General features: G+C 35.4%; 1 protein-coding gene across 1 annotated transcript; it reads left to right on the top strand.

Annotated features, from left to right (window-relative positions):
* The first annotated feature begins 228 nt into the window (after nt 1–228).
* Nucleotides 229–27,928, top strand: LOC103996433 (uncharacterized). Its single transcript, XM_065080914.1, has 27 exons — nt 229–583; nt 1,622–1,781; nt 5,838–5,930; nt 6,353–6,455; nt 6,600–6,762; nt 8,349–8,523; nt 10,162–10,290; nt 10,385–10,996; nt 11,096–11,719; nt 13,582–13,650; nt 15,609–15,722; nt 15,839–16,084; nt 18,266–18,313; nt 18,421–18,561; nt 20,637–20,801; nt 20,890–20,952; nt 21,036–21,146; nt 21,245–21,328; nt 21,479–21,526; nt 21,990–22,064; nt 23,597–23,692; nt 23,794–23,874; nt 23,975–24,046; nt 25,330–25,374; nt 26,306–26,389; nt 26,475–26,578; nt 27,219–27,928. Exons 1-27 carry the CDS (start codon nt 456–458, stop codon nt 27,337–27,339), a joined length of 3,954 nt encoding a protein of 1,317 aa, XP_064936986.1. The 5' UTR covers nt 229–455; the 3' UTR covers nt 27,340–27,928.
* The last annotated feature ends 37 nt before the right edge of the window (nt 27,929–27,965 follow it).

The following is a 27,965-nucleotide window of genomic DNA, read 5'->3' as shown; positions in this document are numbered from 1 at the left end:
ATATACATGTAACATTAAACTATTTGAAGGGTTGTATACTATATTTAAATTGGGAAGAGAAAATGACCTATTTATGGACTTTGAAGGGATATACGTAAAAGCCCCATTTGCGTGTATGTGAATACTAAGCGTCTATACGTCGAGCGTATGTGTACGGTATGTGTGGTATTACATTATATTATATATCGAGTCTAATCCTTCCGCTCTCTTTATTTAAAGAGACTCGTCGCCCTCCGCCCGTCGTTCGCGTTCTCCTTTCTCCCCCTTCTTCCTCACTACGTCCCGCCGCACGCCCCCCGACACGTGATCTCCTCCTCCGCCTCTCCGGGGAAAAAGAAACCCCTGAACCTCGATTGACACGGGCTAAACCCTAGACGGCGGCCTCCGCAGCGGCAGCGTACCACCCCTTGGTGCCGTCGCCAGAACCGCTCGCTCTAGGGTTTGGCTTGTCCCCGATGGCCCCCGAGGACGGGTTGCCGGAGGCGGAAGACGGTTTCAGGGCTCCAGCGCAGGTGGCGGTGCCCATGAGTGCCCCGCCCGAGTCTGCCGTTGGGGTTTCCAGAGATTCTCTCCGAGTTCTCGAGTAAGATTGTCTGCAGCTTTCTTGTTCCTGTCCTTGTTCAACTTGTGGTCTGTAATAAATGGTATTGTTTATCGCTGGTTGGAACTATATCGGTGAAATAATTTCAAGAATTGTGGTTCGAAACCCTTTTTCATGTTGGAAATTTTGATTCTTATGTATTAGGTTTTTGATGTTGGTTTTCGTTTTCAGCTGCTGAACCCATGACAATTTAAATTTGCCCTAATATAACGTTGAAAACTTCCAATTAAATTTAATTATTGGTTTATATAATCTTTTTCTTATGTGACTCGAGATGACACCTCTAGGCTTTGGCAGTAAGCGGATGTCACTTTTACTTGATTTAGTTGTGATTCTATACTTGGTCCTTGAACAGGATATCGCATAAGGCTTTTGACAAGCCTTATTATGTTATAATAGTCTATATTTTGATTGAGACGTATTCAGTTTTGGCAAGTGTTTATATATGTCCAAAGTAATGTCAAAAGATATACAGTTACTTTTAAGGGTCATCCATGATGTCGAGGTAAGGTTGCCCCTTGCAACAAGTTTTTCAAGGGTTGAAGTTATGGGAATAGCTTTTGCAATGGGCTGCCGTATGCTCAGATATATTCAAACCTTAATCTAACTTAACAAAGCCATTGTGCCATGCATTTTATGAAGTCAGAGTATTATTTCCTTTGTTTCTCATATTGGCTTAGACCCTGGAATTAATTTTGCAAGGTTGTACCATGTACAGGATTTTTTTTTCATAATATCTAGGAGGCCAAATAGTTGTTTTGTTTTTTTTGTATTGAAACCATCGCTAATGGAGAAAATCATCGTGGTTCCTTTGGCATGTAAAGTAAAGGCATCAAAATTCCTGCCAATCAGTGTATGCTCTGTGCAGCAAGAAAATATTTGTCTAATAACTACTTTAATGTAACTTGTTTCCTTCCATTTGCCTGGATGTTTCTAATGAGTACCAATTTACTCTCTGAAATCTTATGCTATATTTTTCTTTGTGTCATGAGGCCTTATAAGATTGGCTGCATTTGGCAGGTTGTTGAAGGATCTTGGTTCTGAGGTGTCAGAAGAATTGCTTGTGTTGATGCCAAACTTGTTGTCAGCTTTAAGACACCAAGATCCATTTGTTGTTAAGCAGTCGATTGCTAATGGGACAGCTTTATTTGGTGCTGTTTTAGAAGAAATTGCACTCCAGGTGCTATTTGTAGAACAATCATATTATTACCAGATTATTTTATCAAATGGGTCATGTAAAATTTGAATTATCTTTGATGTTGCCACGATAAAATTGATTGTTAGTAGTTGTTCAATGGTTCTTCTCTGATTTACCTCATCCATCCAAAATGTGCTTGTTATGATCAAATGAGGATATTTTGTCTCGGAACTTTTCTGGTTTTTAAAGAGCAAGGATAGTAATCAAGTTGAATGCTGACAATTTTGCACTTAAAAATCAGAGGGCTTATGCTGAACATATTTATCGAAACATTTCTAGTTAGAAAGTTTTCTGTATGCATCCTATGCCCTAATAGTTGAGGAGCTACCATAAAACCAAAACTTATCTTGTTAATCATATAAAATTTTGGTTTTCTCTCCCATTTCATGCTTTTAATTGGTGAAAAGTCACAGATCATCACCCAGAAAATAAAAAACGAAAAGAACATCGATGCAAGTTAAACAATTTACAAGAAAGCTACTACTTGCAGAATGATGCTATGCATGTGACTTCAATGTGATAATCTTAATAATACAATTTGATTTTTCTTTGATCTTCCAATCATTTTAGGCTGTGAACAGACTATATGTTGCTGCACTGCTAAATGATGGGCCAACGCTTGTTTATGCCTTCAAAAATCAAACAGACTCTTCAGCTTATCATGCTGGGTCCTGTTCATGCTTTTGCTCATCGCAATCTTTTAATAAAACATAACAAGACAACAATAAAAAGAACAAGAAATCCAGCTAGTCCATCGAGTTACAGAAATGGAAAGCAAGTTACCCAATCATTGGTATATCTCACTAGTTTATGAAGCTTTATGGTCAGAATGTTATTGCTTTAGTTATTGTGCTTGTTCCAACTTAGTGCCACTATTTCCCATTGTCTTTTCATGTCAGCACCATGACTGCAGTTACTTGCATGCATCAGAAGTTTGTTAAAAATAAACAGTGAGCAGGAGGGAGAGTGATCCTAATTACTACATCATTGTCTCATACTTGATGATAAGTTGAATGTGCCTGCAGTTCAGAAATTAGTGGCTTGCAGTTACTTGACTCTCATGACCTTGATATCAAGTTTTGCATTTGGCTGAAACTCTGAAACACAAATTGTTAAGATTTTACATTCCTAAATATCTAAAATTAGAACTATTCAATCCCAGAGATATAGTTTCAGGCAAGTTGTAGAAAATACTTCTTATACTTGTACTACCTTTGGTTTCTCTTCTCTGTGTTCGTTGAATGTTTAAGTATTTTTGTTATAGCTAAGCCTCAATTTTGCAAGATCGAAGAACGATTTAAAGTGGTATGGTACTGATTAGCACTTTACAAAGGCTTTATGTAGATTTGATTCTAATTAAACCCTTCTCTTCTTGAGTCAGGCATACAGACATAGCACAGTTAAATTATATATACGAATGCAGTTTCTCACTTTTCTGACAGTTGGGATTATTTCTCTGTAAAATTTTTTGAGGTTATTTTTATTTTAGAAGAACCAAACAATAACCAAAGAACCAATCTGGGATTTTCCTTGACTAGTTCTATTGCTGTTCTATTTTGTCCTTATACAACAACAACAACAACAAAGCCGCAAGTCTTAATTATTTGGGGTCAACTATTTTTGTGTTTATACTTTAAAGTTTTATTTATTTATGTTTCATTTTCTAATACCATGAATGCTGGGCCAGAAATTGCAGAAAAAAATGAAAAGCCGAGCTTTTAGAATTTCCAAAAGATTATCAGTTTTCCTAACTTCAGCACAAACTGCATGGTTCTAGCTCTTTGGTAGGGCCACATCAACGTCCCCTTTCATGCTAATAAAAGGCAATCTTATAAAAATGTTATCAATAATTGTCTTTTTTAAGTTCACAGCCATGATAAGCTGTTCAACTGTTTGAATTCAGCTTCATGAATATTTATTTTTCCGTTGAAGGCGATACTTTTTGAAGCCCTTACTAATTTACAGCATGTTACCATAAGATGGTAGCCTTTCAGACTTCATCTTTGACTTTTCTCCTTATTGTTGAAAAGCATTGTCCAATATCTATGGAGCAACTTGCTCTTGCTATCCTGTTCGTTCTAGATGAGGTTTACCAAGGAATTTTTATTTTGCAGAAACCTGATAATTCTGACATGAAAAGTTGTTTCAATTTGTGAAAAAAAATTTATTAACCTGCGGGGAATGCACAAATGTAGGGGATAACTTATAATTAACCATAATATTTCTTTTTTTATCAGATATCTTTGTTTATTATTTTGGAATAGTTCATTAACAACACAAGTTAGATTAATGAATGATAGTTTATGTAACAAGGCACTCAAATAAACTAATATACTGTTCCTGTTAGAGCTCAATGGCTAGAAATGATCTAATCAAGCAGAAACAGTTGGTGTAGTTGTTGCCATGGATACCCGACAAGAATAATATGAGACACAAAACATGACAGTGGAATACTGGCACCAAAGTTTTAAGCTTTTGCAGAAACTGATCTTTTTAGCCTATTTCATTCAAATTTTGTCAATAATTCTGCAGAAACTGAAGTTCCAGCAATGTTGGACCAATTGTAGGTTAATTTTGTGTTGTGTACTGGAATCAAATAGTTTCTATTGGAATTAATCATTTTAAGGTTTCAATTCCACTTTAAAGGTCTTGTCTTTGGTGTTTTTGAGTTGATTTTGTTTATAGGATATATTCATTACAATACATGTTTATTATCTCTTTAGGCATATATGAGATAGAAAAGGTGTTAAATATAAGGAATGGACAAGACTAATTATTCTATCGATGCCTAGTCCTTAAAAGTTTCAAAATTTTGAACTTAATCAAATTCTTTGATGGAGTATTATGAACAATTTACTATCATGTCAGAATAAATTTTATCAATATAATTCTCTCTTGTACCAAAAGTTTGCATTTCTATTTTTTTAATTTCTGAAACCTTTATATGAAGAAAAACTTGTTTTGGAGATAATTTTTAGACGACTCCATAAAAGAATGCCAACTACTGTAACTTCTTGACATTGATATTCACATTTTCCATGTTTTTGGTCTAAAGCCAGTGAGCTGATGGATATTGTTATTCTAGAAGCATACTTGTATTCTTTAGAGTGTTGTGTATATGTCTGAAGTTTTTCACTTTTTCATGACTTTTTTGGTTGCAATTGTTGAATTTTTGATTGGAGACTACTGAAGCCCTTAAAAGTTAAATCTCAATGGGCTGGGCTAAACTGATAATTGAAAAAGATACATCAAATGATTGGAAAAGTACTCTAATTATACCGTGTCAATTGGAGGGCATATCATACTATGTAGTATACATATGCATCTCCATGCATCTGATATGGCCTGGGGGAAGCCTTGACAATGTATGGCACATGCTGCTCCAGCACATAATAACAACATATGACTACGTATGTTGCTGGCCTATGACCAGCTTGAGCTGAACAAATATTTTTTCAGTCCTTGCATATTATGGAAAAGAATTGAAAACTCTCAGAATTCTATTTTGTCATGGTTTTCATGTGACTCTCTATAGTTGTATGTTCAAAAATATCAAATCAGGAAAGTTGAGTACTATTGCATAGAAACGATGCTTGTTCATGCCCGAATATATTGATAAAATAATGTATCAGTACTTGCTGATACCTTGTGATCCCATTATTATGAATGCAACATCATGCTATTCACCTTAAATTTCGTACTGATGGATACATTTATTCTTTTAATGATAGTTGTAGCCACCTTTTTCTTGTGCATCCTGTAGTAACTATGTCTTTTTATTTCAATGAAGGCCCTTCATATCAACTTTAGGAACAATATTTGACATCATTTCATATCTTTTATGATGGAAACTGTTATTTTATCTCCCTATATTTCTGAAGACTTATTGATTTACCTATGATATTTTCTGGGGTCTGCCATTGCTAGCATTCACCTCCTTTTTTCTGCTTTATTGCAACTTGAGATAATTCATGTAGTTTATTAATTTGTTTATTCCCAAGGCTTTTTTAACATTAACATTGCATTTCTACATCGCAGCTCCATGGTTCTAGTAAAATTGAGCATTGGCTTGAAGAAATGTGGTCTTGGATGGTTCAGTTCAAGGGGGCAGTCTGTGGGGTTCTGATGGAGGTAGGGTTTGCTTTGTGAAGCCCTGCAGGATTTTTATGAACTATCAACAGACTTGTACGTTTGACCAATTTTTTCCCTCATAATTAACAACTTAACTAGTAAAAGTTAGATGTAGTTATTTACTTATTTACTAACATCCTGGCATTTAAAGCTAGCTGCCTTTAATTGAACTTAATTCATTCTACTCTACATCAAGAATATCATGTAGCATTTGATAACACTGGCTAATACTCTAGAAAATACAGCTTTTAGGGATTGATACTCATAAAGTTCCTATTTATCTTGTCAAGCTAACCCCCACCACTGTGTAATAGTAAAATGTGTCCTTGCGATATCTTCTCTCTTCTGCTTGTGACACTACAATCTTGTGAATTATGTTGATTGATATTTCTTGGTTTTTTCCCCCTTCTTTTTTGTTGTAGCCTGGATCAATTGGAATCAAGGTGCTTGCTGTAAAATTTATTGAAACCTGTATATTGTATTTCTTGCCTGATGAGAAGGATGGTGGAGTACTATTTACTGAAGGTACCAGTCTCTTGCTCTTAGGATCCCACATATAGATTATTATCATTTGTAACGATTAGTGAAGATATGCTTTCTGGAAAACTCGTGTGCAAATATGTTATTGTTTGGAACTAATTAAATATTCTGTTGCATTGTTATTAACAGGAAAAGGAAGGAGATTTAATGTCTTACATTTGATCAGAGGTAATTCAATTCTCAATCCAGCTATGCTGGAAATTGAAGCAGACAGAACACTTGACCTTCTTCTGGATCTTCTGCACTTGGCTAATAATCTCCGTGGTTCTTTGGTCATTGCTGTCATTAACAGGTAGGGATTTATATCATTATTATATGTGAACTATCATATGATCACCCAGTTCTAATGTCAAGAATAAGTCTCTCTTCCCATGCAAAAACAGTAGTTTGCAATTGGTTTGTGGCATTTGTATTTTCGAATTTCGAGTATCAATGCATATCAACCATTTGCTGTTTTGTGCATTTGTCAACCTCTTTTATGTGTTCTGATATAAATGTGTGCATGCACATAAGCACATTAACTGAGTTTGGATGGGAGTACCTGGTCCGCAGGTGAACTACAAAAATAGCTAGTAGCAAGATGATGCTATATTTGAGACAGATGTAAAATAATAGAACATAACATGAGACTGAAACTGAGCTAAATGCTGGAAGCCTGGAAGCTTTAATTAATGTGTTCATGACCTGCATTTATATTTTTCTGTAGTAGATATTATAGAGTAATATTTCATGGGTAGTGAAAATTCCATGGGATTGAATTATGTTCTTCGTTAATGTTTTTTGCATTTGAGTAAAATAGAAGTGATGCTATTTGACCTGGAAATTGTGTGATGCTATTTGTGAAGTCAAGAATATGATGATGCAGTCTTTTCTCTTTGTTTTGAGCAAGATTTGCATATACAAACATTTGAGTAAAATAGAAGTGATGCTATTTGAGCTGGAAATTGTGTGATGCTATTTGTGAAGTCAAGAATATGATGATGCAGTATTTTCTCTTTGTTTTGAGTAAGATTTGCATATACAAATAAGTTCTTTTATATGCTTTATGAAATGTTATTAAGGAAGCAACTGGTTGATTTTGTTCTACTAACCAGCAAGGATGAAAGGGTTTTTCATGACATACCACACTGGTGGAAATTGGATTCAATGCATGGGGTGCACCTGAGTCTGACCAATGCTTGTCATTTCCTGTCAATGTAATATCATAAGTTTAAAATTTAAATTTTTTTAATCTCTCTGTCACCCTTCTGGCACATGCTGGTTTGATACACACATAAATACATATGCATGACACAGGTGTAAACCTGAAAATCACGGACAATTTGTTAAAATTTTTCCTTTGGCATGTGAATTGACATGTGGCAAAACAGTCTATGGTTGACATAGATTTCTGAGTTTGTGATACATGGTAAAATAATTTTCTTGAATCTATTGGAAATTTTCTTTTTTTATGGAAGATGGCTGAATTATATGTTTATGAGGAGTGGATGTCAATTTCTTGGCCAAGGAAAATTTAGGTCAAATAAGTTAATTGTTTAAAGCGCATGAGCATAGTTCGTCTTTAGGAATATTTAGTTTATTTGTTGGACTTGATTGTCTTTCAGTTTTTGTTGGAAGTCAAGCTCATTTTACTGTTGTTGATAAAATCTTGATTTGTAAGCTCAATTTACCCAAAATTGCCATCTTCTTGTTAGGTTTTCAAAGGTATTTTTCTGTGTCTTAGTTTTTCTTTTATTATAACAAATTTTCACTGGCACATTTGGATTAGACTGTTCGGGTTGTTTTAGGTGGCTTTGCATCAAGGTTTGCAAATATATGCTTGCTAACTGGATCTTGTACACTTAAGTTTTACTTTAACATTATTGTTCTGCTTTCCAGTCTTGCAAGCATTGCGAAGAACAGGCCTCTTAGGTACAAAGTTATTCTCTCTGCTCTGCTTGCCTTTGATCCTAATTTTGAAATTCAAAACGGTGGTCACGCTTCAAGCATCCGATATTGTCTGAGAACTGCATTTGTAGGATTTCTACGGTGTAATCATCCATCATTCACTGAGGTAAAAATTCTGTTCTACATCTTGATATGTTCATGAATGCTTGTGTCCTTGTAGTTAGTTGTACCATCCTTTTTATGCGTTTGTCACGCATATGGCAGGTACAAACTATTAATGGTCATGGGCTTCTCTGCATTCCTGTTGTTTATAAGTTGGAGTCGTATGAAATATTAGATAATTAATTGTGTGGAGTCATGTAAATAATTTGTTAGACACTAAAATGATTAAAATGTGAACCATTATAAGTGAGATATACATTTTAAAATGAAACCAATATTTGAGATCAATAACCCCATAACTTAATGAAATATTCCTTCTTTTTCATGGAGTGATGTGGGAACTGGGAAGTATGTCATAAGTTGTTGAATCTATGATTCTGTTGTTGCATTAATTGTTAACTTTTAGCTTTTTATTTATGACAATTAATTGGTCAAAGTTCCAAGTTTTTCATATTTCATGGATCCTTGTTTTATTCATTGTTAACTTCAGTTAATGTGGTTGGTCCCATGTCCATTTCATAGAATAGGTTCTATGTATGGCAGTTGGAAATATTGATTTCCTTGTTTCTGTAATTCTATCTTTGGTTTTATTAATGACAGAACAGTTATCTCTCGATTGGTTTCTTTTACATGTTCTCTTGCTATGTTTTAAGAGAAGTATTTTTACAAGTATACCTAATTTCAGACAAATATTCATAGTACCTAATTACTTAAGAGGTGTTGCAGTCCAGTGTACATGTACATGATTTAATAAAAGAATAAACATCTATATTTTTAAAATTGAAGAACTAGTCGAACTTAGACTATATGATGCTATTAACTGATGAGTTGGGAGGAGCAAGTATGTACACCAAGGGAGTTTCAAAGAACGGACTAGGATTCATTTAGACAAAACTGATAGTGGTGGACTGCGATGAGTATCTAACTAGTGTTACAGTGACGGTTGAACATGCTGATGTGGTTATAGATGAAGATAAAGGATAAATTCCTATTAGTTTTGGACTCTTTTGTATGGTTGTCTGGAAGAAGTCTGGAAGTACTTGGCTCAGTCGACTGATACCTTACTGACAATTTTATATTTTCTGAGATTACCAAGTAGATTAAGACTTGGATGATTGGGAGTGAATTGGGCTGTTTCAGTATAAGCCCATGATTATGTTTCTGTCATAATGAAGAGGAAGCTTGAAGTGGAAAAGTTATGCTTTTATAGGTAGAAGTAGAACAACTATTGAGAAGATGTTAAACCTGGCATCGATTAATTTGTAAAATCTTGTTATCTATAGTAGTTTTATTGTCTTTCTGTTTGTGTTTTTGTGACCTTACCTAGTCAAAAATGTTTTATTGATGACATCAATAACTGATGTATTGCATTTGTAGCTTCACTACAGAAAAGAAAAAAAATCTTTTAGTTGCTTTAGGTGTTTTTGGGTAGATTTCTCATGTGCATTGAGAAGCTTGACGATGTTATTTGTCATTTCTGTTGTTGTGTCTCTTACTAATCTTGATTGCCACATTGATAATTCTTAGAAATTCTGTACATCTGCCCCTTTATGGACTCTTAAGCTGTCCTGGATTTCTAGTTTAAATTTTTGTTGTCATAATTTGATCGTTTTCTTTAATATGTTCATTTTATTTATTTTAGTCAAGAGAAAAGATAATAAGGGCATTGCGAGCAATAAGCCCAGGTGAATCAATTGATCAAGTTCTTCGACAAGTGGAGAGAATGTCGAGAACTATGGACCGTGTATCCCATGATGTTCGAGTCAGTAAGGTATTGAATATAGTTTCTTCATCTTTAATTATCTACAGCACAACTCTAATGAAACTCAGAAAGTTGTATTCAAATTTTTTATGTGTGTCATCAGGGTGATCCACTATCCATTCAAGAGTCTGTATCTGGAGATGTGACTAGGAATAAGACTGTATTGCCACCTAGTGATGTTCTTTCTGAGGAGTTGCCTGCCAAGAGGATACGGTTTGATATGCCTTTTGAGACAGCACATTCTACTCAAATGGCATATGACATAGCAGATGATAATGATGATGATGGAAATGGTAATTATTCCTCAAGCATATCTCTCGTGGGTAGTGACTTGTCACCTGCTGAAAAGATGATTGCCATGATTGGTGCACTGCTGGCTGAAGGAGAAAGAGGTGCTGAATCGCTCGAGCTTCTTATATCAAATATTCACGCTGATCTTATGGCTGATATAGTTATAGAAACTATGAAACATCTTCCAAAGAACTTAGTGGTAGCATCTGTCCGGCATAATAATGGATCATCAAATGAAGAGACTTCCTTGCCCAGCATTTCGTCGCAGGTGTTATCAACTACTGCAACAGATCTTTCTGCACCGACTTCTTCAGTACCTTCTGAGCTGGCAACATCTTCAGTTGGTGCTAATGGATTCAGCGTAACACCTGATGTGTCTTCTTTCTCTAGTCTTTCTACCGAGTCCAAGCGGGACCCCAGGAGGGTATATACTAATCTTTGTTTCCGATATTTTTATTCTTTTTCTTTTGCCTTCCTTTGTAAGATTTAGAATTGGATAGTATTTAATGTACTTTATCTATAGGATCCTCGCCGCCTTGACCCCCGTCGATCAGTGGCATCTGGTAATTCACACTCTGTGTCCTTAAACTTGGAAAATAGCCATGATATGCAGCCTGTGCCATCTCAGTTATCCAGTAAACCAGTTGCTATTTCAGAAGCCATCAAAATTGAACATTCTTCTTCGTTGTTGGCTTCTAAACTTGATGTAGAGCCCTCTGATGAGCCAGTTGGTCAGAATCAGATGATTGAGAAATTGCAAACAACAGAAACTTCGGAAGTTCAGGATAATGTTATGATAGTGGATCGATCTTTGGATGATACACCACCCAACTTGGAGATTTCTCCTGTAGAATCTATTGAAGAACAACTGGCAGCATCTACACCATCAGATGCTACTGCCAATGAAGGTGTTGTTCATAACCTTTCAGAATGTGACGAGTTTTCTTCACCTGATGTTAAATCATTGACCCCTGAGGATAATAGTCATGATTTGACCACACATCCACCTCTTGTTGAATTAATGGATGAGCAGAAAAGTGAACTGCACAGGTTAGCAGTTACACGGATTGTTGAAGATTACAAGCATCTCCAAGTTACAGGATGTGGTCAAGCATGCCTTCCTTTGCTAGCACGTTTGGTTGCACAGGTAATAATTATCCATGTTGGGCCATTTATATAGACTTCTACACATATCGGTGTGTGTATATGAAATTGTAGTTTTAATTGTTTGTGGTGTACAAAAGTATGTTTAATCGTTAGATATTCTTTTTATTTCATATCTAGAGTGTGCAATCTGAAAATGTATTTCTTGTTTCTATGTTACCACTTGTTGTAATGGATAGACACTCTGATGGCAAGATGTTCTTGTTCTGTCAAAAAAATGAATGCTTCATATATAATACTTTTAATCAAGGTTCACCTTACTAGTGCATATCGGTGTATTGATTGGCCGGTGTTATGGTATGTACTGCTATGTACTGACGTATCATGTTTTGGTACGGTAGGATGTACTGATCACACAAAAAAAGGGTCAAAAATAGCTCCAAAAATTCCAAAAAATTAGAAAAATAGATTAGAGTTTTTAAGTTGGAATTAAATATAAATCTAGTATAATTTTAGCAAAAATAATCTAAATTAGGAAAGAATAGTGGCACATATCCTTTTCGAGCTTTGAGGAGTAGCACTGTAGTATATTTTAGATCGTCCTTCCGTTGATATTGAATTATCTACAAAGAAATGATTTAAATTGTTAGATTATTTATTAAACAACTTAAACTTTAAGATATAACTGAATTAAGTAATTGATCGATGGATATACCTGATTCTACCACCAAAAAGAATGACGGGACTCACAGGCAGTAGATCGAGGTCTTTGATCCTGTGTATCTATATATCAATTTGATATGTTTGTTGGGCATAATTCAGAAATTGATCCCACGACATAATATACTGATACATCGTATGCCATTGGTGCATCAATGTGGTGATAGTTGTAGTCTGATCGTCATGAACCACATGTGCCTGAGACAACTTCTGAGGTGAGTACAATTGTGGCATATATTGGTGCTGAGCATGAAGAATATCAAAACTTCTACTTTCGCCAGTAATCAGTTGCTCCATATCATAACATCAATCATCGTACGACTACTCAGAGAAGAATGACCAACTATCACATCGAGCTCTATGATATGATTCTTAGGTGGCATGCATAAAATATTACTCCTCTATCCATGCACCATCCTCAAACTGTGTAGATGAGACGATTGACTCCTCGGTGTCGTCGCCATTGTCGATCGAGATTGTCGTGCACGTTGCTGCTATATATTCGGACCAACTGGATTACTGAATGCGATTGAGAAATTATCTACATACATTTGATTAAAGAGTTCTTCCTTTAACTTAGGTGTTAATTTTCTCTAATTAGCCTTCCAAGCTTGATTTAATCCGCAAATCATAGTTTTGTGGAGTTCAAGAGAGTGCAAATAAGAGAATGAGAGAAATATGAGTGAGAAAGTGATTGTGAGAGTAGATAAGTTAGAGAGACTGAAAGGAAAGAGAATGAGAGGGTAGAAAGGTTTTAAAAACCCTTAGATTTGGTTCAAACGATCAATGGACCATTTGAATTCAACAAATCCTAGCCATTGATCAGTATCGGTCGAAATCTGATCGTTATCGACCGGTATAGGTCAGATTTTGACCCGTATCGAGTGATATGGGGTCCCCTGTTATGGATCACCTGGTATAGGGCAGTCCATGTGCTGGTCCCCTATCGGATCGGTAGGTACCGTCCATATTGCCCGGTACAGGTCAACACGATGAACCCTACTTCTAATCACATTGATGGTTTCACTTTTTTATCGCACTGCTTTTGGTTCTTATAGGTGGAAATGATAGTCTAAAAACCATATGGAAGTTTGTCACTTGCTTTGCCACATTAATTTGGGTACTGTTTATGATTAATGCAAATTTCTAATGTTCTTTGCATCTTTTTATGTTTCCTCTTTGCAGACTGGGGCTGATGGTGATGTTGTTAAGTTTTTGCAACAGCATATCATATTGGGTTACCATCATCATAAGGTACTTTTACTTCCACGCCACAATTTGTATTTGATCATTACTTCCAATTTTTTATCTCTATGCCCATTACTTACATTAAATGACAAGGCTAATAAGGAGTGAACATGTAATTCAATTTCCCTGACCAATCCATACTGACTGATATTTACCTGTCAGGGTGTAAACTGGGACGCAGACTGCCTAATTTTTGGTGGTCTAGTCTGTTTATTTAAGTGGCAATGCATCGGCCTTTTTTCCTTTAAAGGCCTTGATGCATCTTAAGGGCTCGTAAGCATCTCCGTTTTTGCTCTTCTTCACCTGACTGTTTGCATGCCTGTTGCCAGCCTCATCTCCTGTGGATCTTATCCTCCTCTTTTTTTGTTCTCCTTTTCCTCATCCTTGCTTCTTTCTTCTTCCTCTGTTTTTGTCCTCCTTCTTCCCTTTTGTTCTTTGCGTCTTTTATGTTCCCTTTTTACAAACTAGGATTGATGGTGATGTTCTTAAGTTTTTACAACAACATATATTGGGTTACCATCATGATCATGTACTTTTACTTCCACAGCAGAATTTGTTTTTGGTCACTACTTCCAATTTTTGATTTATATGTCCATCGCTTACATTAAATGACAATGCTAGACAGGAAGAAGTATGGAATTCAATTTGACACTGACCAATCCGTATACTTATTGATTCAGGTTTGAACCAGGATGCTGACTGTCCCATTTCAGGCAGTCTTGTCAGCCTATTTCATTAAGTGGCAAGACATTGTTCTTTTCTTTTTTAAAGGCCCTGATAGGCACTGATGCTCCTTTAGGGCTTGCAAATCTCCCTCTCCACTCTCCGTCACCCAACCAGCGCCCCTCATCTAATGTCTGCTACATTTTGTCCTCCTCTTGTTCTTCTCCTTCTCCTTGTCCTCCTCCATACTCCCCTTGGTACATGCCAGTGCATCATGTGTTTGCACACCTGCATGGACTGAACTTGTATCTGTCTAGCCATATACCGATATAGGTCCAGTACCTAAAGTTGCATTTGAACTTGGGAGGTATGAATTATGATATATGTAGTAAGATATGTGTAAGTATTTGTCTTTCTATTGTGGAGTCACATTAATTGATACAACTATCATTTACTTGCTGATCTATGTTCCAACAAATTCATGTTTGTAAACAGTGTTGTAGAATCACTGCTGGCTTTCTTGAAGAACTGTGCAATATATGATCATCCGATCTTATGTAACATAAATTTTCATTCTTAATTCTCATGAACTTTTAATGGATGAATAATAAAGCAATTGTGAACTCCTGGTTCATGATTTAATCCTACAAACTATGATTCTTGCCTATCAGAAGGCCGTTTTAACCGACTCAAATAGTTCGGACATTACAGATAGCTATCGGTGCTGTAGCTTCTGCTGTTTGGAAGACCCTTTTCAAATGCTCTGATTGTAGTGTTTGCATTCTTTGAAATTATGTCTATTTCATGCATGTTATACAAATAACTTGGTATTCTATTATAAATGCTTGATATTCTCTATTAGTGGAGGAATGATTTTCTGGAAGCACTCAAGATATAAAGTAACAGAAGGATGGTTATATCATCAATAATCTTAGCTCAAGAAGCATAGGATTTGTGCTGCTATGCCTCTGAATGTCTGATGTATATTGATATAACAAATTTCTTTTCTGTAAGAATGTGTTGTTATTATATATATGCATATACGTGTTAATGTGGATGTGTACATAAGCTTAGCTTGGACTTCCAGGCTATTGCTTGCCAGGTCTGTTCCTTGGTCATCGCTTGGAAAAATGAAAACTGCTTATATGCAGGATTTCAGCTATGCATGTGTATTTCCCTAACTATTCCTTTTATGTGATTTAAATTATCAAATTTTTTGTTTAAAATTGATGTAAAATTTGTATATTTCATTTTAAGATATGATTGCGTTCACATATTCAGTATTTTTTGTACCTTTGCAGGGGCACGAGCTTGCAATGCACGTTCTCTATCACCTGCATGCAATTATGATTTCTGAATTAGATGATTGTTCTTCCTCAGCTGCTAGTAGTTATGAGAAGTTTCTTCTGGGAGTTGTAAGCATTCTTTTGAAATTTAATATGTATTGTGAACTTTTATTTCTTTTAGTCTCTTGGTCTCTTAAAATATTTTCTCTCGCTTTAAAATTTTTTATTTGCTGTTGCATTGGCAGGTAAGGACATTGCTGGATTCCTTGCCCGCTACAGATAAATCATTTAGTAAACTGCTTAGCGAAGCTCCATTTCTACCTGACTCTTCATTGAAATTGTTGGAAGATTTGTGTCATTCAAATGGTTATGAGCACAATTTAGGAGAAAATCGTGAAGGTGATCGTGTCACTCAAGGTCTTGTTGCTGTATGGAGCTTGATTTTGGGACGTCCTCCTTATCGACAAACTTGTTTGGATATTGCTTTGAAGGTTTATATTTCTTACCACAATAACTAAATGTATCAGAATGTCTATGAATTGCTCAACTATTACCTGCTAACTATAGTTGAAATATCAAGTTGCTTCTCTTCTGAGTTATGTAGTTTGTATTGATTATGTGTAACTTTTTTTGTTGGCAAATTTTGCACTTGTTCTTTTTAACATAAGAGTTTTCTGGTCTCATATGTCATGATGCTGGCTCCGCCACCCAGAATGGTTATCAGTATTGTCTGAGAGTAAGAACTTGTAAAGTCACAATTCATAGTTGGCAAGAAACGAAGGGCATGACAGTTGGACCAAGCTGCTCTCATCTTTGTCAAGAAACCAATTTTAACGACTTCACAGCTACAATGTTTTCTGACATATCCTTACCTTTGCGTTAGAACTTAGAACATTTGAAAATTTTGTGGTCAACTAATATATGTCATCTTCTTTCTGTATTCTTGTTTTTTTACATTTAATTCTAGTTTTGGATTGTAATGTGGTTGCACCTTTTGAATTCTGTGATTCAGTTCCTCTTTACTCTTTTTTTCCCTACACATTCTCGTATTTGTAATCGTTGACCGATCTTGTCTGGAAAACAACTTTATCTTGGAATAACTTACATTAATTGAGCACTATTGTATCTTCCCCTTGAGGAAAAGTTTGCAGTCAAGTCTTTATCTCTTTCCTCTGTTGTTAATGCTGACATCATAAAACTTGTGAAATCCTGCTATTATCTTGGATGGTTTGTGCCTCTCAGCTATCGTCTCTCAAGTTCTAGTTTGGACATGTATGTCTTACCATATAAAAATTCATCTTCACCAAGCTTTTTCTTTCGAGTAAGTGTTTGTTGCAAGTTGTCAGATGGACTTTTTTTGGTTCATTGGTATAGAATGGCATTGGCTGCATGGTGACAAGGTCATACTATTGGACATGAAAAAAAAAAAAAGGTAAAGAAAGAGGAAGGGCAAAAAGGAAGATGAATAGAAAGAAATATTTCCCCGTGTTATTTTAATTTAGGAGCTAGATAGGAAGAAAAACAAAGAAATAAGGGGGAAAAAAAGGAAAAGTAGGACATTAGGACATGCCTGTATTCCTTGTTACAAGTCCTTGTCTATGTTGGTATTGGAAGCACAAAGAACGGAAAAGGGAGTTCTGGCTCTCAATAGTGGTGGGATGCTTTCAGTTCTGAATCCTCTCAAGCGGAAGGATGGAGGTGCAAACCCCTCTTGCCAAAGACTCAAATATGATAATGGAACTAAAGGTTGGTTCAACCCAGGGTTTGATGTTTCAATGGATCCGTATGTACAGGTCTGATGAATTCTAAGTACGCAGGACGCCCTATATCAAGTAGTCCAGCAGATAACCAGGGCTTAAACTGGGCCTAAACATTGCAGTAAACGCACCTCAAGATGACCCAATTTAAAGAGACCCATTGGGTCTCTTCTGAACTGCAAAAGATGGCTGTTCAGCCAAATTAGCAAGGCCCTCCCCTCCCCCTCTTTTTAAAGGGTTTTGGATGGCTGAAATCCTAATAGTATTGGCGTTTTGCTGATGTACCATGCGTTGGTACACCCTGCACGTACTAGACCTGTGCTGGTTTGGCCAGGAACCTGCAAACCATTATTCAACCATTAGTAATTTCAATGTTCATGGCTTCTAATGTAAATTGATCTCTAAACGCAAAATGAACTCATCTAAGGTATTGTGCGGCAGTCAAAATCTCTCAGGTTTTGGTAAAGAATTAGGCATTCAAAGGCTATGGATTGGTATATATGAGTCTGACTCAATCTTTTTGTCAGTTTCAATCGTAAACCTACTAAGTGTTAGAGGAAATAAGGGGTTTGAGCCCAAACCAAAGGGGCTGTGATTTGTGACAATGTGGTTATTGATCAGTGCACAAGGTTACAAAATGATTATCCATTGATTGTATGTCCTTTACTATAACTAAACTGAATTAGGGCAAAATGTGTATTTTATCGATGCATAGATCTTAGTCATACCATATGGCTGCAATATCAACCATGCATACTTATATGGCCTAAATTGATCTTTAACCGTTCACAACTTGTCCAAACATGGAATTAAGCAGTTTCAAAGTTGAAAACCTTAAACTATTTCATCATATATAGTTCTCAGTACTTCAGGATATCTAGTGTTTTGGCTTATGAGTTTATGTTTGGCCTGCAGTGCGCTCTTCATTCTCAAGAAGAAGTTAGAGCTAAAGCTATTCGACTGGTAAGCATACTTTGAATTCATTACTTGACACTGGCAATATTCCTATGTTATTATCCTTGTTTTGTTATTTTCTTCAATTCTAACCTTGCTTTACTGTGACATACTAGGTTGCGAACAAACTTTATCCTCTCAACTTTGCTTCAGATATAATTGAGCAGTTTGCAGTGCGCATGCTATTGTCGGTTGTTGACCAGCAAAGTTCAGAAGCGGATACCAGTCTTGTATACTCCAATGAACAACAAACAGAAGTAATTTGATACAGCCTATATGATATATATATCTCATTAAATTATACTTTTCATATTTCGAATTTCTCTTGTAGATTAATTTAGTGTCATAAGCATTGTTTCTTTGCACTTCAGTATCACACTTCTTTGATGCGGAAGATTAACATTCTTTTTTATTGTTATTTTCTCTTTGGTTTGGTCATAATATTTTATTAATCACATTCTTCCCTGATCTATTTCTCTGTGTCAAAGGCACTGGTTTGTGTTTCCACGTGGATGCTTATCCATAAATTAGAAATGTTCATAGTGCACTATTAACTGTATTGACTATACTGTGCAGTATACTGGTGTTTGCTAGTGTACCTGTATGGTGTCTTATACTCTCTTTGGGGAATAGTGACATACCCTTAGCATTGTGATTAACTTATACCAGCAAGCTCATCAGTATTGATCAGCCTAAAGAATGATATAATACTGGTACATATAAATAATGATCATTATTGTAAGAGTTCAGTTGGCAGTCATTTTACTCGGTCTAATAGATTGAGATCCAGCATGTACTACATATGTAGCACAGCATATATTATACTGCATGAAACCAGTGCAGTATAAATTTTAGAATGTCAGTTGTTGTGCTGGCTTATAAATTTTGGAATGCATAAAACCAGTGCATGGCAGGTCATAGTTTCATACATCTTTAATAGGGACACACCAGCTTCAGCCAGCCAAGCAAACCCTAATCTTTTCCTGCATGGTGCGCCTCCCAGATGGGATAGGTATAACTTGATGATCAAAGTATCTTTTTCTTTTCTTACTGGTATTGGCGGAAGCTTGATGTTGGTAAAGTATGGCAAATTGTTTTATTATCATGGTGTAGTAGTTAAGCCATTAGATGCCAAAATAGATGGCTGAAAGCTAGGAAAAATTGCTAGGTATCATTATTCTGATAAGGTTGGAATGGCATGGATAGACTGCTAGTATATATTTGTAAACATTAGGTAAATGGCGTGCCACCTGGATGGTCAGATGTCATGTTAGATGAACTACGTAACACCACAGTGTATTTTTGGCTAATGAAGATCACAATTAGAAATAGTAGACTGCAGTACGTAAACACAATTTCATGTAATTTATTTTTTGCTGAACAGGAAAGTAACCTGTTCTCCTGTGTGGTTAGAGCTACCTAATAAGTCACCAAGCCAAAATTTAAGTTTCTAGTTGTGTCAGTTCACAGCCCTGACTCGTGCAGGAGGTGCAGACCGATGGTAGCTAGGTTTTGGCTTGTACTGGTCAGAATGCTCGTGTTCCTACCAATATAACGCAAAATTGTCCCATGCCAGAAAGATATTACTATGCCATCAGGCCCAAAATGACCATCTGCATTATATACACAGGCTTTTTTGTGTGAATAATGACATTTTCTATGAACCAATTGGCAATGCTTGAATGTTTTTTTATTCACTGAATTTGTGTTGTAATAAATTTCTAATCAACTACATGATGGGTATGCAGATGTTTGCTTGTTATATATGATGCACTAAAGTGTGATTTCTGTTTGTTTTCATGCCATAACTTGCTTTTTCAAGATTTTGACATTGTAAAATTCATAGCTCTTCTTTCAAGCATGTCGTCTTTTATAAGTATGTCTAAAACGTGTTTGTACTTTGTTAGTAATCAATAATAGAGATCCATTTCTGACATCTCTTCTAAATATCTTGATTTGCATCTCTATGTTTTTTCCTTTCGAATGACTAATCCTATCAGGGTTTCATATTTTCTGTCATTGTTCTAGTTAAGTTAGTTATCTTGGTTGCTTCGCTGCTTCTTCTCTGTATCACAATTGTTACTAAATTATATAACCTCCTTCAAGCAGGACATTTGTTATGACCTGTTTTCGGTTGTTTATATTGCATAATATCACATAATTATATTATCTCTAATCAACTGTTGTTTCTTATGGTCTATTACTTGTGTATATTGGCTTCTTATAAGGTTCTACATCTTATATTGTTTATATGAGTCACCTTTTATTGTCAACAGAGTACCTTTTGTATCTGTTTGGTATAATATTTTTCAATTTCCAACTTATATATCAGATGGCTAGTCAGGATGCATTTGTTAGTGGCTCCCAGATTTTAGAGCCTGCTGCTTCTGAGAGTGATGCTGATAAGGATAACCAAGCTTCTGTTTTGAAAGTTCCAACAATATCTCTTTCTGAAGCACAACGACAGACATCATTGTTCTTTGCTCTTTGCTCGAAGGTTTATATCATGGATTCTTATCTTTCTGTGCTCATCAACGTAGAGATTAACAGTGAGAGTTGACTTTGGTCTTCTTCTTTTTTGGCAGAAACCAAGTCTTCTCCAATTAGTATTTAATATATATGGGAGAGCTCCAAAGGCTGTCAAGCAGGTCTTGTGCCAATCTTCACCTAAGTTTGTTGTATTTACAATGATGTAAGTTTAGACTAGTAACAACTGTAATATTGTGTGCAGTCTGTCCATCAACACATCCCTAACCTTGTGAAGAATCTTAATTCGTCTTATTCTGAGCTATTGCACTTGATCTCTGATCCACCTGAAGGAAGTAAAGGTCTTGTAGTTCTGGTATGTGTATGTTTCCAACGCATTTTTGTGTCTATGTTCATTTGCTAACAAATTTGCTGTAACTTCTCATGGCTATGGTTTGTTACTGTTAAACTAAGGTCTTGGAGACTCTGACTGAAGAATCAACACCTTCATCTGACTTAATTGTTGTGGTCAAACATCTATATGAGACTAAGCTAAAGGTTGTCACTTCTCTGAGTACTACTCTTGCATTTAGCTTATTTCATTCATATCATTTTCAAATTTTTGTATTAGAATAGTGACTGTAACTCTGGTTATTCTTTTAGTTGCTATATATTATTCCTCTGATGGTATTCTTTTTTCTGCTTCAGGATGCTGCTATTCTCATTCCAATGCTCTCTTCTTTTTCAAAGGATGAGGTTTTGTTACATCACTTATGAATAAAATAATTTCATCATTGAAAAAAACATATCACTTCCATGTTCTTGACATTTTGATACAGAGTTTACTGACTGTTAGTCATGAAAGGTCACTTATGCTGGTTATTTCTGGAATTTGGGTTTTGGATTATTAAAGAACTCAATGATTCTATATTTAATTGCCATCATTTCAATAATTATATATGACAGTTCTAATTAATTTATGCTAGTTTTTCTCTGGTGGTTGCCTTGAACTTATTCATGCGTAAAGGTTATAATTTTTTTTAGGATGAGATGGAAGTGCATTTTGATTTTTTATCTTTTATCTGGTGTTATCTTTTTATTGTTGGGATTTCTTTGACTATTGGTATCGATCAGTATCATTTGAGAATCTCATTTCATGATCAATTTTCACTTGTGTTGTTATTAATTGGTTGAACATTCGCATATTTTGTGTTATTAGGTTATGCCTATTTTTCCACGTCTGGTTAATCTTCCATTAGAGAAGTTTCAAGCAGCATTAGCTCGCATTTTGCAGGTACAGAACATTACTTTATATTGTAATTAGAGATTGCCTTTCATTCTTTTGGCTAACACCTGCAATATGAACTCTATATTATTATCTTTATTTTAAGCCAGTAGTAGCATTTGCTGCTCTGGTAAATTTTTGGTGTAATATTATTTTCATTGGTTATCCTCTATGTCAATATCACAAATTTCATTTAGTGTTGAAAACAAATGTTAAAGATAAATTAAATGGAATATGTTGAATTTTCTTTTTGTTTAGTTCAATTTTCTCAACATGCTTCAGCATTCACTGGTGGTGGCAAATTGTTTGTAATCATTAGAATAGCAGTGTTACAACAGTGAAATTTGATGAGGGAAAAGAAAGGCAAGGAGAAATGATGAGGTTTAGATGCAAAGTATATGCAATTGCATATACTTCAAATGACAGTTAGGAAGGCCCTTGTAGATGCCACAGCTCTGGTGTATCAAATGGTGTGAAAGGCGTGCTACGAAAAAAAAAAAAAACCTTTCTGGTGAACTTGTTTGCATTAGGAGTTAGAAAGTATTCATTCTGCTCTTCCAACCTAAGCAATGTGCAAGAAGAGAAAAAAGAGTAGAAGTGAATAAGGTAAAACGATTTTGATGCCAAAGAAAGAGAAGGATGAAAGAATAACCATTTCATTCTTGTGGGAGAAATTATACTCCAAAGACATCAGTCATCTTCTGCACCAAATAGATGAAAGAAAAAGGAAGAGAATTCTTTCCACTTATGTTCTCCAAGACCAGGATCAGTGAAACTCAAGAAGGAGGACTAAATTAATAAAGCAACAACTGCTCTCTTTTCCAAGCACCTAATTGTTTCACAGAAGTTGCCACAAATTTCTGTTCAAACTTCCAGTTGTAGGAATTGGTGAAATCCTAACCTGAGCAAGAGATGAAAGCTATCCTAAAATATCAAGAATAAATTAAACTGAGTGGGAGTCAGCTGTTGCCAGTGAAAATGCTACATCATCCAAAATCCATTAGATCTGCTACATTCAGTTGTATGTTGTCTTAAACCTTCAATAGGATTTGAGCTTGCTGATAACATAAGATGTTATCTTAATCCTTTAATATATTTTCAGCTTGATCTTAGTGAAAGTTTAGTTGCCTATGTTGATTAGAACTTGTTTGAGGGAGGTCTTTGAATGACAATATTTGTACAGCTTTTTCTGTTTCACAAGATAATGTCTATGCTATACATATAAGAAATTGTATTTTCAATATGCTCCTCTTTTTATTTTTGTGCATTATTTCCTCTTCCTATTTATGTTATTGGCTGAAAGTTTTGAAAAATATATTTTTTGGGGATTAATTGTATGGAAAATTTCATCTCAAGCTTCTTTCTGTTAATAGCTGATGACATTGTTTTAGTTATGTAGTTTATGCACCATATTTTTAATGTCTTTACTCAGGGATTGGCTCATACTGGACTCATTAAGAAAGTAATTGAACTCATTAAGATAAAACTGCAGCTATGGTACATGATATGTAAATACTGTTTTTATTAATGTTGTTACTCAGGGATCGGCTCATACTGGTCCAGCATTAACTCCTGCTGAAGTGTTGATTGCAATTCATGATATCGATCCTCAGAAAGATGGTGTTGCACTCAAGAAGGCAAGTTGTGGTCGCTTTTGATAGTAAAGATATTCTCAGTTCTAACAGTTGGCCACTGAGAGGAAATTAATCTTGAACTAAATGAATATTTATGTTCTCAGATAACGGATGCTTGCACAGCTTGTTTTGAGCAACGCATAGTTTTTACACAGCATGTTCTAGCAAAGTCATTGAGCCATCTGGTAGGCAAGGATAAGCATGTGTTGTTGTTGTTGTTGTTGTTATCATTATTATTATTATTTTCATATTGGATGTGTATTAATTGAATATCCTGACTTTCAGGTTGAACAAGTGCCACTTCCTCTTCTTTTCATGCGAACTGTTATTCAAGCAATTGATGCTTTCCCATCTCTGGTACCTGTTAATTCATCAGTTTTTTTTTTACTCTATAAGCCTGCTTGATCTTATATTATATTTACTTTTATGAGGTGAATTTTATTTTCTGAGGTGAATTTTATTCTTTTGTTTAACTTTTATGATGATGATTTAATTTTTGGCAGAAGTCTATTATGCCCCTTAACCCCCATGAGCAGCATCAGAAGTGACTTATAAAAGACATACATGTACTGGAGTACTTTTTTTTTTCTTGCAATAAGGACAAAATATAATTCTGGCAGATGTCACGTTGAAGTTTAATATTAATTTCACTTTCAGCAGATTTGGTTGTTCCTTCAGTGTCATCTGTGGGTGGAATTATATGTTTTACTAGAGTAGTTTTTTTGTTTGTGTAAACTTAAGAAATCAAGAGCTTCCACTATACAAACTTGTTAAGACTTTCCCAGATCACAAAATTTATGCGATTTCATGTGTTACATTAATACTTGAGCACTTCTTTATTTGCCTTAGTCCGGCTGTTTTCTATGCCCTCTTTTGTTTTCCTACCTAAATGTGACTTGGTTTTCATCTTTGACTACTTGTTTTGATTCTTTAATGTTACAAGGACTACACAGGAATTTCAAGTACCAGTGCTTGGAGTAAACTATATACTATTTTGACACTGATTATATAAATGAATAGTTTATACTTTATATACATATTTACTTCTGATGTTGACAATAATGGATTCTCTGAAATTGAATTATTTAGGTTAACTTGGTGTGGGTTTTGATACTTAACTTTTGACCAGCAAGTTATCCATATAGAAAATGACAAGTGTGCAATCAACATCCTTAATCGACTATGGAATTGTTTTAGGTAAAATATTTTGGTTTAAACCCAGATCCGACTTGGATCGCAATATCGTGGTCTTTTGGGATGCAGATGCATATGATGATGCACAAAGTACTCTCTTTTTCACTGTTTTTTCCTAACTTTCTTTGAACATTTTTTAGAAAATGACTTGCTGCTTGTTCCAGATTATTTATGCTGTAAGTATTGTTGAACAAGTTGATGTTGTGATTGAGATGACATAACTATGTCATAAATAAGCAACTTGTTCTGTTATTATATATGAATTAGTTGAAAATTTTAGGTATTTCTAGGTCAGAGAGATTGTGCACTTAAGCTTTTTAAGTTAGTTTTTACTAATTCAATTCTGACAATCAATGTTCGGATGAAAATTTCTGTTATAGGAGATGTGAAGTACATTAAGTCAGCACTGATTGGAACTTTCTTAAAACTTGTTTATCTTGCTGCAGGTTGATTTTGTGATGGGTATACTCTCAAAACTTGTGACAAAGCAGGTATTAGAGTCGCAGATTTTGTATTTTTTGGTCATTTGTTCTTACATTTCTCCAATCATTGTTTGGAGAAGTTATTACTTGTTTGAGTGTATGATGAATGAGTTTTTTGCCAAAAATTTTTTACCCACTCAAGCTATACTAAGATTTACCTTGTAATTTAACCAATACCAGTACATGTTTCTTGGACTTTCCTTCCATTTACTTACAATTCATCGTGAATCTAAGCCACTACAAATGACTTCTGCTTGTTCTTGCATTGAGGAATATGTATTATATCATCTGATAATCTTAATGTCGCAACTCAGCAAGGGTGTTGTAACAGATAAGATAGAGATATTTTGGAGACGTTCATTTTTAGAACATAAAATGTAGTGTTTAGCTGTTTATGTTGTAAATTGGAAGACATTCTCTCTTATATTGTGAGGTTAAAAGCTCTATCATGTTGCATCTCTCATTCTTTTATTACATTACCTTCTATGGATGTCATAAATGCTTTTGCTATAGTTCTTGCTCTGAATGTTCATGACCAGTCCCCTTTAATCAATTTCGTGTCTTATAGTACATTTTTGGCTTCTTTATCCTTTATATGTCATGTTTTTGCTATAGTTCTTGCTCTGAATGTTCATGACCAGTCCCCTTTAATAAGTTTTGTGTCTTATAGTACATTTTTGGCTTCTTTATCCTTTATATGTCATGTTTTTGCTTCTTTATCTGTATTGCTTACCCCATTCACTGTCAAGATTTCATTTCAGATTTTATTAAATATCAACTTATCTTATAAATACTGCCTTTGTTGGCTTCAACTTTGTGGTATATATGAAAATTATTTTGCTTGGCTTTTTGCCATGTTGATGTCAGAACATTTCTTTGGTCAAAACAGACTTATACCATTCCAATTTCATTTTAGCATATATTTTTTTCTTTCATGCAGATATGGAAGATGCCGAAGTTGTGGGTGGGATTTCTGAAATGTGCTTCACAAACGCAACCTCATTCTTTTCATGTCCTACTACAGGTGTTAATTGATTCTCTTCCAAATTGTTCCTTTTTATCTGTGCTCCTAGCTTTATGTTATACTGATGCCAGCTTACTGCTTACAGTTGCCACCGCCTCATCTTGAAAGTGCTCTAAATAGGCATCCTAACTTACGCATTCCTCTTGCTTCCTATGCCAATCAATCAAGCATGAGGACCTCATTGCCACGGTACTTGTTATGATGTTGTTTGGTTGATTTGTTTTATCAGAAGTTTAGATTACGCAAGGTGCATGATACTTTTAAGACATGCCAGAAATATCAGTGTGAGAGTGATTATAGCTTGATGTGTTCAAAGATCGTATATGGAAACTGAAAACACAAGAATCGGGCTCCCATATGATGAGAAGTGGTGGTGTAGCAAAGCAATGCAAGGAAGCTTTGAACCCCTAAATCCATTTTAATTTACTAGACCTATGTTTATTTGGGGTTTAGCTAGCCAGTTTGACCATTTTTGTTTTTATTTGTCTGCTTTGACTTGGTCGGTTTTTGTGTGTGTGCCTGCATAATTGGTTTGTTTCTTGCTCCTTGTTCCGTTTTTTTTTAGGCTTTGTGGATAAAAATGATGGAACAAGCAATAGCTTGTTTCATGATGAATTTGCTTGGATATTATGTCTTTGCGTTGACAGGACCAGTTAACAGGACCACCTGAAACGGACTTCTGGCATCTTACGCACTATGGGACCTTCAGCATATAATTTGAACAATATTTTGTTTTAATTCTTATATTGCTATATGATGGTAACTGGTTTTTCTTTGATCTTTTCTATGTTCGGTTCACGCTGATGTTAGTTTCCATTGTCATGTGCAGGCAAACCCTTAAGGTGTTAGGCCTTCTTGATGAAGAACAGCAAACTCCAAAATCATCTGTCCCCGCAACATTGCAAACTTCGGATACGGGTTCTTCAATTCATGGTACGGCACTTACATGATCAGTAGAGCTTCTTCATGATTGACCCATTCCAAAGAGAGCAACTTCCTGGCTCTTGTGAGGGGCCCTGTGGTAGCAAATTATGGGAACTGACAGTAGCATGCTACTGAACACGGTGCCAGCTCAAGAACAAACAACCATGGCACATTCAAATTCATCAGAATATGAGGCAAGGAATTACATACAGGACCCAGGCCACTGGCTGGTACAATATTTGTCCCATTTATCGGTGGATAGATCATGTCCTAAAACGAGCCCAAGCTGAAAATGTAACTTAGCTGTGTATGTTATCGGTCAAGAAAAATAGTTATCATCATTGAGTTCCATTTTGTCTTCTAAGTAATTAGCTTGTCAGGTTGAAGTTACCAATCAGAGAAAACTTAAGCTGCTACTTGGACACCAGATTTAAATGTGGGTGTCCTTGGAGCCTCAAGCTTTTCAGGCATCTTTTAAATTGGACCGGTTTCTTTCGGTCATCAGATTGTTAAAACATTTATGTAATCTTTTATGTGCAATCCGTTTTGTTGGTTGCGTTGTAAATTATGAATCGATAGTTAGTGAGATTTAGATCTAGATATGTTTTTCAGTGAGATTATCTAGGTGAGATTGAGGTTCTTCTTCTTCCAC

The sequence above is a fragment of the Musa acuminata genome, chromosome BXJ1-8, assembly GCF_036884655.1.
Source record: "Musa acuminata AAA Group cultivar baxijiao chromosome BXJ1-8, Cavendish_Baxijiao_AAA, whole genome shotgun sequence".
Classification (NCBI taxonomy): domain Eukaryota; kingdom Viridiplantae; phylum Streptophyta; class Magnoliopsida; order Zingiberales; family Musaceae; genus Musa; species Musa acuminata.
The sequence above is the reverse complement of the archived record's forward strand: the minus strand, read 5'-3'. Positions and strand labels throughout refer to the sequence as shown.